The 13567-nt window shown below is 44.2% G+C and overlaps 1 protein-coding gene across 4 annotated transcripts in view; it reads right to left on the reverse strand.

Annotated features, from left to right (window-relative positions):
- RAD52 (RAD52 DNA repair protein) overlaps nucleotides 1–13567 on the reverse strand; it is a 309192-nt gene that overhangs the window by 274968 nt on the left and 20657 nt on the right. For all 4 annotated transcript variants that reach the window (XM_086952848.1, XM_086952851.1, XM_086952850.1 and 1 more), the window contains exon 2: nucleotides 978–1077. In XM_086952848.1, coding sequence (XP_086808974.1) covers nucleotides 978–1061 — 84 coding nt within the window. In that variant the 5' untranslated portion in view covers nucleotides 1062–1077. The remainder of the gene's footprint in view (nucleotides 1–977; nucleotides 1078–13567) is intronic.

A 13567-nucleotide genomic window follows, 5' to 3' on the forward strand; every position in this document is an offset into this window, starting at 1 on the left:
ATCACTCAGGGCGCAGTTCTCACCTTTGAAAATGCACTGACAGACCCTAGCTCCATCAAAGCATGAAGCACAATACAAATTAAGAAAACTAACACTGATTCTTTCCCTGCAAATCAGTCAGTCACAAAAATGCCCGAGACCTTCAGTCCTTTGCTAATACACATTTCAACATACTATACCAGGAAACATGAATCATTGGAAATGGCAAATGTGGAGAGTTAAAAGTATGCTCTGGATGTGAGTCAGTACTGAGAATCTTTGCCTTCTGTTGTGCAGTAGCTGGTACAGGTCCCCTGCTCATAGATGACATTGTTAGCCACTACATTGTTCACAGACTGTACGGCCAGGAACTTGGGTATAAAAGAAAGACCCATGACCAGTGGCAGTCTTTTTCCACTCGTAGATCTGCTCACAAGTCTCTATACCTCCCCCCTCCCCCCACTCAAACCTTTTCATCCACTCTATGAGTGGATGAATGACTTGCACCATTGAACAACAAGCTATTGGGGCATTAAGAGATGAATATTAGGACTTTTATCTTTGTAATTATGTTCTGTGGTTCTCTGATGTTTGCCACAAAGGGCCCTGGTGCTTCTGTACCCTCCTTAAAACCACATGGGCAGCATCCAATCTACACATTTTCTAAAATGCAGGAGTATATTTTTATTATTTTAGCTCATGGCCCATTCAGTCAATGTTAGAGCACCAATGGAGATCACCTTTTGACTGTAAAATGTAGGATGCAATGAAGAAGACACAGTAAACACGGTGTAGGAAATTATTCTAAATACCAGTATCCTCTTGTGGCCCAGATAAAAAAATATGAAGTATTTCTTGGTGACAAATATTGTGATCCACAAAGTGGATGTTAAAGAAATTGTTAAATCAGAACTGCCAATTGTATGGAGTTGGCTGTCAGTGTACTCCAAAAGCCAAATAAAACTCTTAGTTGTTAGAGGTAACAGTTTGAGACCGACCTGTCCAAAATAAACATTGGAAACGCTGCTACTGGTGCCATTAGAGGAGTTGCTCTTGCTTGAATGGTTTCCACCACTGGACATGCTGGCTCTCGTCTCCCTAAAAAAAAAATTTTTTTAAAGATTTTGAGTCAAATACAGAGTGCATGTTTAGTATCCAGCCCAAATTAACAAGGACCATCAAGCGCCAAAACAAACGGGCCAAACTATTTACGTAGAGCTTCAGTGAACTTAAAATATGCATGTAAAGACCAAAGGCACACTGGGACGATATAATAGTCAGCAGGTTCACAGCAGAGAAGGGAATGCCTTCAAGACCGAAACAAATGACTCATCAGCTGTAAAACTCTATTTGAATAATGTATTCCTCATTTATCAGTGACCTCCAGCAACCACCCTAATTTTACCATTGCTCAGCTCTGATTTTACCAAATTCACAAACTGCATTTTGAAGATTCAAATACGTTATCGTGCAATTTAAGAAGTTATTTCAATGTAGGTTACCTTACAATCGTCTCTGTAACAGATCTGCAAACTTCATGATCTACTCTCCTATCTCCTCCTCTGCCTCGGATGTTGGGCTATAACAATCAGCAACCAATTATTAAACCCCTCTTCATGCCTAATGTCTGCCCCTTTTCAGCTGTCTAATTGCCATCAGACTGATTCAATCCTGCCACAGTCAACCTGCTTTAAAAACCTACTGTGGACCTAGTTCCAAGTTCCCCTCACTATCCTTTGTCCTCTCAATTAACTCATGTTGCAAACTGCTTCACCGTGTTCTGCCACAATCTTTTATCTTCCGTCCATCCATTAATTCAATATGAACACTAACATCAAGTGCCTAAGGACCCACCTATCCAACCTACTTATGCAAAGCACATCTTCAAACCTACTTGAGGTTTTCGTTCTTGTCTAGCTAAACACCCACTTGTCTTCATGTGGAGATTCCCAGTGGTTCTTTTATAAATGCAATTCTCGGACAAGAAGGGTTCACTTGGAGGCGGTGGTGAAACATCCAAATCCCCTGATAGATCGATGGTCATAGGAGGGGATCTTAATCTAGTTTTTGATAAGAAATGGACAGATCAAGCCAGCGGCACGGACACACCTACTCCTCCGGGACTCCTGACAGTTGCCACATCTGGGCCTCTTGAATGCCCATCCTCACCATTCCTAAACCCCCACACCCAGGAATATTGCCGAACTCCGGACCTGTGTGCCACCGCCTCCATCCTGGCATCTACTTAAGTTATTACCCCCTAGCTCGTGCTCCGCCCCCCAACCGGATCGTGCACTGCCCCCCTCCGCTGCCACAGCCGTGTGTGACTGGGCACAGCTCCGGTGCAGCAGGCGCACAGAAGCATTGCATTCCCTCAAACCCAGAGGAGGCGGCACAATGTCTGCGCTCTCGCTGCCTCACCAACCCTCTGGCCTGGCAGCTCTCTGACCCCAGTCCGCTTCTCACCCATGCCCTAAACCCCTGGATGCTGCCCCTGCCCCTGCCTGGCTGCCATGGTCTAAAAGGAAAGCCTGCGGTTGCTATGATAATGAGACGTGGACCCCTAATACTGCAACGAGAGGGGGGTTCTCTAATTGCTGTTTTCATGTCAGGGAATGAACAGGCTGCTATATAGGCAGGCAGAAATATGTGCTTTCACATCTGCACAGAGCAGGCAAGTAGCACCAGCAGGCGCACAAAGCATCCTCTGGGAGCCGCCACTCCCCTGTGACTGACAGTGGCGTTTGTGCAGAGTTAATCTGTCCAAGGGGTCGGCAAAGGGGGTGTACGGGGAAGAGTGGGCCATGGGTAGGCGGGAGGGGTTTGCAGGACACACTATGGCGCGTTTGGTGATGTGTAAGCAAATGAAACGACAGCCGATATGAAAAGGCAACCTTTCTAGAATGTACTCAAAAATTGGGACCCTCCTGATTTTGTCCCTCCTGCCCCACATCCTAAAAGAAATCATGACCGGTGACAGCGTGGGCATTTATTTTTGGGGGGAGGGGCGCTAACATTGTTGAATTTTATTAATATAATGCTGTTTAATGTTCGTAGCTCTTTATATTCTAACTACCCCATGTAAAGCGTGCACCATAAATGTAATGGCTTCTGTGCGCTCCGTTTTCGACCCCAGGAGAACCCGTGAGCTGCAGCCAGAGCTGAGATAATCAGATATCCAATTGGTAAATGATAAAATGTTTTATATAGCCTAATTTACAATTTGCATAACACTCTAAATACCAGTTGTCCCTTTCACATGGCTGAACGTATCTGCCTTGAAAGGATGAAGGCGATTTAGCCCAATCCAGCCGAGATTGCAAGCCGAGACCTGAAAATTGCACGCACACCTCAGCAGCGAGCGTTTAACATACTTGGATTTGCTACCACCTAGGTAAGATTACTGGGACAAAACTCAAGTGTTTATATATGTGTGTCAACTATTTTTGAGGAACTCAGTCCCTCGAAACCGGAGGCGCTAGTTAATCTGTTGTATTTATTCAATTTATTAAAGTGATAGATCCCTCCTGGTTTTTGAACTGTCGTCTGCCCAAGATCAGGAAGCAGGCATACTGAACCGGCACCTCCTCACCACTTCTTGTCAGCCAATAGCAACCCCCATGCCCAGCATACACAGAGAACTACACTGCTATGGCACAGCACTACCAACTGCCTGCATTTCTGCCCCTACACTGTTACCCCACGGTGCAGCCAGAGGACAGTGGCTACATTGCCCGTGTCTGCCCCGCAACACGTTGTTCCTGCCATGGAGGTTTCCCACAGCCGGGTGCAGTTAATAAATACAGGGACCCAAAGATACGTAGCATCAAAGAATAAGAACGGACGTGGTACAGGTAGGCTTTTTAAAATTTATTTATTAGTTTTCACTTTTATATAGCGCAAACTTTACCCGCAGGTATCAGAAGCGCTTTAAATCAGCATGCTTATAACAAGCAAGACTAGCACTCTATATTATTGCCAACTTTGCTTAGCATAAGCAACAGCTAACCATTCACAAACAATGTTTATATACCAATTACAAATTAAAAAATAAAAATTAATGCAAAGCATTGTCATTTACAATGCCAGTAACTCAAACTTTAATGCTGCGAGACCTATTGCATTGTAAATGCTTGTTATTACTTCAACATTCGCTTTCATACTTCCACAACGTCTGTCAAAGTCCTCTCCCATCTTGAGAATCCTCACAGCCAGAAACCTTATCAATACCTTGAACCATTTCAAATTCAAACACTGCATCATTAGCCTTCCCCAGTACACTATCATTGCCTTAGATAAAGTTATCAATGTTTCCAGCCACACTCTTTAAACCTCTCAGGTTCCACCTCGACACCCTCCTTCTCCACCAATCTACTGACTGAGTGTCAATAAAAGGGTCTAGGGTCTACACATATTATTTAAAGTTTTCCCCAACTCACCAAGTGCCGAACCAATACACCAATTTTCTCCCATCTCCCTCTCAATCCATGAGTATTTCAATTCACTGAACAGAACAAGCATTTGCAATTCAATAGGTCTTGCATTTACGAGAGTTTGAGCCTTTGGTATTGTAAATTACAATGCCTTTTATTTATGTGTGGTTTTTAAAACAGATAAAAGGCATTGTCATTTACAATGCCAATAGCTTAAACTGTCGCAAATGCAAGGCCTATTGCATTGCAAATGCCAGCGCATTTGAAAGCATTAGGAGAGGACGTGTACTGCCTGCAATAGCAGGCAGGACCAAGCTATTTAAGAAAATAGTGCTCAGAGGCTGTAATTAAAGCCTACTGAGTAACAACGCACATAAAGGGATGTCGCCATGGGAGGTTACAAAATGAGACAAGGCAGTACTAATGAGGGACTGCTAAGCCTTTTGACTAATGAATAGACACAGTTTACAGTGGACAATGAAAAGCCAATGAAAAATATTGGCGGAGACTGGGCGGAGCTTCAAGTCCCTACCTGAATACAACATGCCTCGCAGAGCAGCGCATATGCTGCCCAGGCTCGACCTAAAAAACAAGGCTGGTTGATTCTTTGCATGCAAAACGTCTGTTTGTACATTTGCATATTAGGAATATGTATTTTCTGCACAGCTTATTTTGTGAAAACAAGAAAACAAGGTGAAAATCAGTTCCGGTCATGCTGCAAGTGCTGTTTGAACCATTGACTTTTTTGCAGTTTTATATTGCTTGAGCTCAGCATGACCGTATTAGACTATTTACAGGAGCGCCTTTTACATTACACAAGGTCACTTTCATGCCGGTTTCTTTTAGGCACTGGAGATTAAGTCATTTGCTCAAAATCACAGGATGTTGATTAACCGCTGACAGTTGAAACGGGTTCCCCAGTTCGAAAGTAGGCAACTCTGGCCATAACACCTCATCCTCTCTTAACGCGTAAGCAGCTGCTATGGTGGAAATATTAATGTCATATTTTCTGCAGCATTCCAAAGTTTATCCTGTACGCCAATTGGCACTGTGTGGTGGGTTGCTAAGGGTAAAGACTGTCTACAAGGGATTTTGTTTCTAGTAAATTTGTGATGATTAGATTCTATTTATGAGTAAGTCATACACGATCAAACTCTGAAATGTCCCAAGGACAACACTGAATGTAGATTGATGATACAAAGCACACAGGAAATCCTATTTGTATAGAAAAGATTATATTTTATATATCAAATTTGGGAAGAGTACATTCAAAAGGAACAGATCAGCAAAAAATGCCATGAAAAGATGTTAGATTAAATTAGTCAAACAGTTCATAACATTCATCAGCTCCTAACAATCAAAAAGCAACTATTCTCCAACAGAGAGTAAACGTTACTTAGAAGACAATGCATTTCTTTGGAGTTGATTAGGAAGTCAACGTTTCGGTCTTTGTGGCTTCAGTCCATTAGACCATCATCAGGACAATTGTTTTTTTGCAAGAAAAGACACTTCTGTTTTAAATAAATTCTGTAAAGGCAAACGCAATAAATGTGGCCAGAGCTTTAAGTTGCATTCCTAACATTGTACTGGAGATGCACTGACCATGACAATGTTGTGCGCTTACATGTACCATCACCAGTGGAACCGCTGAATATATGTAAAAGGCAATAAAGTCCCCTGCTACTGACGGTGGCAGGGGAGCCTGTCTACTGAGAAGAGAGGACTTCCCCCTAGGACGGTCTACCTGAAGAGAAAAAGCGCAGTCACAGACTATAGAGATAGACACACTCCAGGAGTAGACTGATGGTGAATGTACCTGGAGTTGAAGCAAGATAATCACAAGTGAACCTGCAACTCACCAGTGTGCCTGATCCAGCAACCTCAACAGAAAGAGTCCAGAAGAATAATGCCGACTCAGTTTGCTGCACCCCTAGAACCTGGCCTTGCACCCTGGACCATAGGAGAAAATCCTGAGTCACGAGTTCCAGACCTGTCCGTTCAGAGTGCCTTTGCCTGTGCCGCTACAGTTTCCATCTGCCTGACTGTGCCACTACAGTTTCCATCTGCCTGACTCAGCCGGAAGGAGGCAGGGCTGTCCAAACAAGCCCCTATAAGAATGACTGCTTGCATTGTGCAGTTCAAGACTGAACACCTATACTTGAAAATCCCAAGCGCGACTCACCTTAGGTAATGCTAGCCATCGTCTGAACAAAAGACAGACTGAGAACTTGACTAACAGATTCTGGTGACAATTTCTTGAGATTATTGCAACCCACTTCACATACTAAACTACAGGTCACATAACTCAAAAGTTACTCCATTCCACTACACTGAGCCAGAACCTGTGCTTCCATCTAAAGCTTCTATTAGTCTCTGTAGTATCCCCAGAATATCTTCCCTGTAGTGCTGTATAAACGCTATGCATTGTATTGAGTTGTAGTGTGAATAAAGTACTTATTTTCTTTAAATAGGAAAAAGCACTGACCCGAACGTTAAGTTGCGACTATTGTTTGACGGCTGGAGTTCTGAGCCTCTGCCCCCACACTACCTACCTGAGATGCATTGGGACAGCTCACCCTTGCTACACCAGGAGTCAAGTATGGTAGGGGTGTAACTTGGCCTTGTTACAGCTCCAAAGCAGAACGATGGTTGAGGCGCAGTAGCTCCAGTTGTTATGTTATGTTAGGTTAGTGGTTCTTGTATCGCGCATGACTCACCCAAGGGCATCTCAGCGCTTTACCTGAAGGGGAAGACCTCAGAGGGGAAAAAGAACCGGCGGTGTGAGGAATATTAGAACAGCCAAGTCTTTAGTGGTCTCCTGAAGGACATGTAGTTTGTGGATTGTCGCAGCGTCAATGGGAGCGAGTTCCAGTGTCTTGGAGCTACGAACGAAAATGCTCTGCCGCCTGTGCGGGTGAGTCAAATCCTGGGGACATTCAAAAGGGCTAGGGAATTGGATCTAAGGTTGCGTTCATTTGAGTGCTTAGTGAGTTTATTTCTACGGTAGGCTGGGCCCTCACTTCGAAGAGCTTTGAAGGACAAACAGCAGATCTTAAGTACAGAACGCATTTGGATTGGTAGCCAGTGTAGCGGTTTGAGAAGAGATGGAGTGACGGGAGGGCAGTCCAAGACCATTCTGGCGGCCGTGATCTGTATTACTTGTAATTTGGAAAGGGCTGTGGTTCCAACCTCTGCTAACAGGGCATTGCCATAATCCAGCCTTCTTCCTATCATCGCCTGCACTACAGTTCTCCGGTGTTCCAGGGGTAAGTAGGGGATGATTCTACGCAGTAGACGTAGATTGTAATAGCATGAGCCTGTAATGTTATTTATGTTGTCCTTCATATCTAGCTTGGCATCTAATTGGATTCCCAAGCTTTTTTACAGAGGTGGATGGTATTGGTGCTTCACCCAGTTTGGAAGGCCACTAATCGGCAGTCCAAAGGTGTGCAGATTTCCCTAAGAGCATTAGCTCGGTTTTTCCCGGGTTAAGTTGTAGGCACGGTTTCCTCATCCAATCTGCGACCGCTAGCATACCGTCCGTGAAGCGCTGTTTCTCATCCAGGAAGTTGTTACCAATTGGAAACAGCAGATGCGTGTCGTCGGCATAGGAAATAATTTCAAAGCCGAAGGATTGGATGAGTTTTGCCAAGGGGGACAGATAAACATTAAACAAGGTGGGACTAAGGCATCCCTTTATCTAGCAAGAATTTACTTTTAGAGACAAACGGTCCAAGCATAGTGGTTTGCCATCTGTCCCTTAGGAAGTTTTTCAACCACCGTAGGGCAGTGCCTCCAATGCCACATTCACCTAGTCTCTCCGCCAGCCATTGATGAGATATCATATCAAAGGCCGCGGAGAGATCTAGGAGAACCAGGACTGCCAAGCCACCGGAATCGAGGGTACACCTTAAGGAGTCAGTGACGTCCAACGTTGCAGTTTCAGTACTAAACCATGGGCGGAAGCCCGACTGGGAAGGGTCCAGCAGATCATTTGCTTCCAGGCATTGACTAAGCTGGGTATTTATATTGGATTCCAGCAATTTCCCCAGTAGGGGTAGCAGGGACATTGGCCGGTAGTTACTCAACTCCAGTAGGCTTCTTCAGAATAGGCCGAACAGACGCCTCTTTCCAGTCCCCAGGAATGAGGCCTGTTTCAATTGATACATTAAAAATTCGTTGGACGGCTGGGGCACAGACCGAGGATACAAGAGCCATTGTACTGGGTGGGCAGATATCCTGTGGAGACCCGGATTTAGCTGCTGATAGCAGTTTGGTCGTCTCCACAAGTGAGATGAGCTTAAAATGGTTAAGCGTGGCTCCGTTGGGTGCGGGGGAGATGCCTAGCTTTTTTTTTTATCTGGATCACATTTATATCTTGATCCAAGAAATTTGAATAGATTTTTTCAATTTTTTCATGAAAAAAAGTGTGCAATGGAATCACATAGGTCCTGTGATTCTAATGGTACTTGTTTGCATACTAAGGGTGAGGAAAAGTCTGACAATATTGAAAAGAGCTTTGGTCGAGTTCTTAGAGTTTTCTATTTGATCTTGGATATGGAAGCATCAAGCCTTTTTTATTTCAAGATGATAATGGGCTAGTGCACCCTTGTATATGGTCCTGTCTCCTGATAATTTTCCCTTCCTCTTTAGTGCTCTACATGTTGTTCTTAGGGACCTAAGTTCATCTGTATAACATGGGGCCGAAGGTCCCCTTGGAGGTATTGTGGCCTTTTTTTGTGGGATCACTAGGTCCAAGGTTTTAGTTAGGGCTAAATTAAAACTATCTAGCATGGCTGAGGGATCTTTATCCATAAGTTCCATTTTTATGGCTTGGTCGATGTAAGGTTTGGCAAAGCTATCCATCTTCAGCTTGTGCCATGGTCTTTTATATTGTCCCTGTTGGTGTAAGGGATTGACCTTGTTTTTTGGCCCTACTTGAAATTGGTGGGAAAATTGGACTAGATAGTGGTCTAACCAAATAAGCGGCTGCGGCTGCTGTACTTCCAGCAGTTGTGAATTAGTAAATATAAGGTCTAAGGTGTGGCCTGCCGAATGTGTGGGACCTAACACCATCTGGCTGAGTCCCATATCGTTCAGATTTGAGAATAGCATACTCACTTCTGGGTTGTCTTTGACTTCGCCATGAAAGTTAAAGTCGCCCAATAATATGAAGTTATTGGAAGTAACAGCCTGCATGGCAATAATTTCTGTCAGGGCCGTAGTAAAGTTGGATTTAGATTTGGGGCCTGGTGGTCGATAGAGCAGGGCCCCATCATATGAGACTGTCGGGGACACTTGTACCCTGAACATACCTAGTTCCATCGTGTCATTATTTATGGACGGTGTCCATTGGACTTTAAGTTCCTTTTTGAAGGCAATGCCCCTTGCCATTTTATTCTTCCTATCAAGTTGAATAAAATTATAATCTGTGGGTATTGCTATGTTGACCGCTGGTATGTTAGTGGGATTGAGCCATGTTTCTGTGAGAAAACATAAGTCCGGTGAGAGGGTAGAAATCAGATCCCATATCTCTATCGCGTGCTTCGCGAGAGATCGGACATTGCACAGAATATGGGTAAGTATATGGGTAAGGATCAGCTGGCAGTCCGCGGGGTCCGCTCGGTGAAACATCCTATTAGGTGGTTCCCCTTGCATGCTTCGGAAGGGACATGAGTTGCACGACAGTGGTCCCTCCAGCAGGGTAGGGAAGGTACAACAGCTTTTCTTCCCCTTAGTTGATCTTTTAGGCATATTTCGCATAATAGTTCAAACAGTTTCTCCTGAATACGAGTGGGGGCCTGGTTTTTGAGCACTCAGCGTGGGTAAGGGTGGTTGGACAGCATCTCCCGCCTCCCGTCGCAGTCTGGCGCAGACGGGCTTGCCTTTGGCACGTCCGCTACGCATGTCCGCTTCGCGTCCGGTCTGTTGTCATCCTTGTATGGGGGCTTCTGGTGGGGTCTCGAACAACTAGTGCGCCGACCCTGCACCCTCCCTAAGATGGCGTCTCCTTCTTGCCCGGTCCTTCCCAGTCTCCCTCCAGCACCAGAATCAGCTGAGACGGAGAAACGGGAGGATCGGGGTTATCAGGGGCACAATAATAATGCAGGTGGTTAAAGTTTTAAATTCGTGGCAAGCTGGGGCACAGTACAATTTTTTTTTAAAACAAAACGGCGAATCACTTCATCTGATTCCCCAAAAAAATTGTTAAAAAAAAAATCAAGCAGTAGTACAGGGTCCCGGCTTTCCGCCTCAGTTTACCCTTAAAGTGTACCCGGTGGTCCAATGAACCAGATTAGGCACTATGGTTCTCAGTGAATATTTGCTTACCATAGCTCAGCAGATGATTGTATATCCGAAAACTAAGTTAAAGATAGTTTAGTCTGGGCTAAATTGTACATTTCAACATGGCTTTCCCTACAGTTAGCTAAAATCTTACAAGATACTCTTCCCATTGTTGGTTCTTTCATCAGCTCAGCAATCCATACCTCTCGTTTCTTGAATGGGGAGGCTTTTGGGCTCCCATTTTCAGGTTTAATTGAACAATTCAACTAAGCATTCAAAGAAGTTGTTACAATGTACAACAATGTGTGAGTATCGCCGCCTGTCCCTTTTCTCAAATTAAGCATCTATCCAATGCAAACAATTCAAATAGAAGGAGTTAACTGTACGGGCAGACAAATTTTGGTTGGACATGTAATTGCTTTATGTTCAGCAATACAGAGGATTTAATAGGAGTATTTGCCTCAAATATACAGCTATTCTTGGGCACATTGGCATATTCATCAATTCAGTGCATCAGGTCTTTGTTGAATATGTCTCAATTATATTATCGCAGTAAAATACAAGCACTGGCATAGCCAATAGGTCTCGCCTGTGGGACCTTATAAGTGTTTTTAGCCAGAGCTATTGGCATAGTAAAATACCTGACCTTTAGGGCCATATACAAGACGGCTTTTATGACTCATAAGTCCCTACACACATCCACTCCACAGTACCCTGCTGACAAACGTAATATATCTGGGGGCACTAGACCATTGAGAAATACTTAAGCACCACTGCTACAACACTGACCTTTAAAAGGAACAACTCAAGGTTCAATACTTCTCAGGAAGCGCAACCAAAATAGGAGACTCCTTACCGCTGAACCTTTGCACCACCTAAAAGTGCTTCTCTTTCAAGGGTATTTTAGCTAAACTCTCCTCTCTAGGTTTCACCTTTCTGGTTTATTCTCCACACCTGTCGGTTCCTTGAGATTCACTGCACTTAATCCATTCCATTAGACTCAATTTTGGCACCAGACTAAATACTGTTACTCACATTTCATGACTACTGCAACGTACACTGTACTCCAATGTGTATGGCTTTTTTAATTATCTACATCTTCGGGCAATTTATTTTTGTGCCCTATGTAATGCCCGGCTCTTTTACGCTACTGTAGTAACATCTTCATATTATGTAAATGTGTACAGCATGTACTAATCCATTTCTATTCTAAGCACTCTGGCACCTTCAGGTATGCCCATCCTATAAAAAAATTGAATAAATAGAAATCCGGGGCACATAACATCCCTTCCACCTGCATCAGTTTAAACTTAGTCGGGCAGTTGACCTTCTGTGTGATCTTGGTTATACCAGTGTTTGAGATTATCCTCCACTCTGTCAATATCACTCTGTGTGATCCTGGGCAGGCCTCTTTTTCCTCCTCTGTATAAGAAGAGCCAAAAAGAGTTGAGTAAATGGCAGTTGAGAGCAGCTCTGTGGGAATTGTGGCGGGCATGTTATCAGCTGCAGAGACCATCACTGACACCAAACACAAACCTTTTCAGGTGTTACATGTCTAAACCTTATGAGAAATCTATGCTACTGGAGCGAGGACCAGAGGTAAAACGTGGTAGTCTGTTTAAATATGCACACGTTCACCTGCAGTTCCATACCTTTCAACAGAGCAGCGCTGGGCGAAAATAAAATAACATTTTATGAAATAAAATGTACTGGAATGAAATGCTCTGCTTTCCTTTGGCCGGTTAAAGTTAAAGGTTTAGAGACCTTAGGAAGTTGGCTCAAATAAGTTCAAGAGATTTTGTGCTTTGGTTGAGTATTGTCTGGTGACTGATGTACCACAACATGTAATCCCCCCAAACCCCCTTACACACCACTGGTCTGTGATACTGAGATTAGACTAAACAGACGAGGGAAGTGGTCAACAACGGGTCTATTAAAATGTTTATTTTACACCAAGACAGTTACACATGCTTCATGCCAAAAAACATGCACCACTACACGCCTCCAATGCCAAAGTAAAAAGTGAGGTAACTTGTTTATTGAACACTCCGCTGAAATTCTACAATTCAAAGCCAGCAAAGAAAGGGAAAATAAATCTATGGGGGCTATGTGGGAGACCTCCTCCGGTCCCTGTGCTCATTTCACAATTGTGCCCGCCTGAAAAGGCAAGTTGCAGCTGCGGAACCCCAAACCTTGTAGGCGCACGCAGGGCCTGTGCAGGTGGGTTAAGCTTCCATAGCCATGTGGGTCTCCATGTGTTCCAGCACTTACAAAGTGCAGGTGGGTACATCAGTGTAGACTGGTTACTCCATGCACTGATTTGCGCCGTCAAAGTAATGTTGCGGTGGAATCAAGTCGGCTCGTTCATGCCCACACACAGCAGCATCATGATAGCCATGGTGGAGCGGGGAGACCCTTGGGAGACGGTTAGGCAGAGCAGTCAATGGCTGCGGGAGGAGGAATGAGGAAGCATTGCTGTATGTTTAAGGGAAAGGCTGCGTTTGTGCTTAAGAGTGTGGGGGGAGGGCTCATAATGCAAAGCGGGAGGGGGGGGAAGCATAAACTGATTCAAGAAACATGCAGCACTGGGCAAAATAAAAGAAAGGTGGCACTGCTTCTAAAAAGTGTTTTCACACACTTATGTTGAAAAATAAATCCAGGGGAGAAAGTGGCCGCATCGGCCTTAACCAAAAGTTGCACAATACAACTTACGATGTAGCCTGCAGTTTCAGAGCAACCGAGAGCGGTAAATAACACTCTAGGTGGAGAGGACTGACTGGCCATCTCTCTCTCTTGTATGTCACAAAACAACTCATTAAAAGGAGCATGGTACAATGCATTGTTATGAAGGTTTCAATCCAACTACTTTT

The sequence above is a fragment of the Lissotriton vulgaris genome, chromosome 1_2 (assembly GCF_964263255.1).
Source record: "Lissotriton vulgaris chromosome 1_2, aLisVul1.2, whole genome shotgun sequence".
Taxonomy (NCBI): domain Eukaryota; kingdom Metazoa; phylum Chordata; class Amphibia; order Caudata; family Salamandridae; genus Lissotriton; species Lissotriton vulgaris.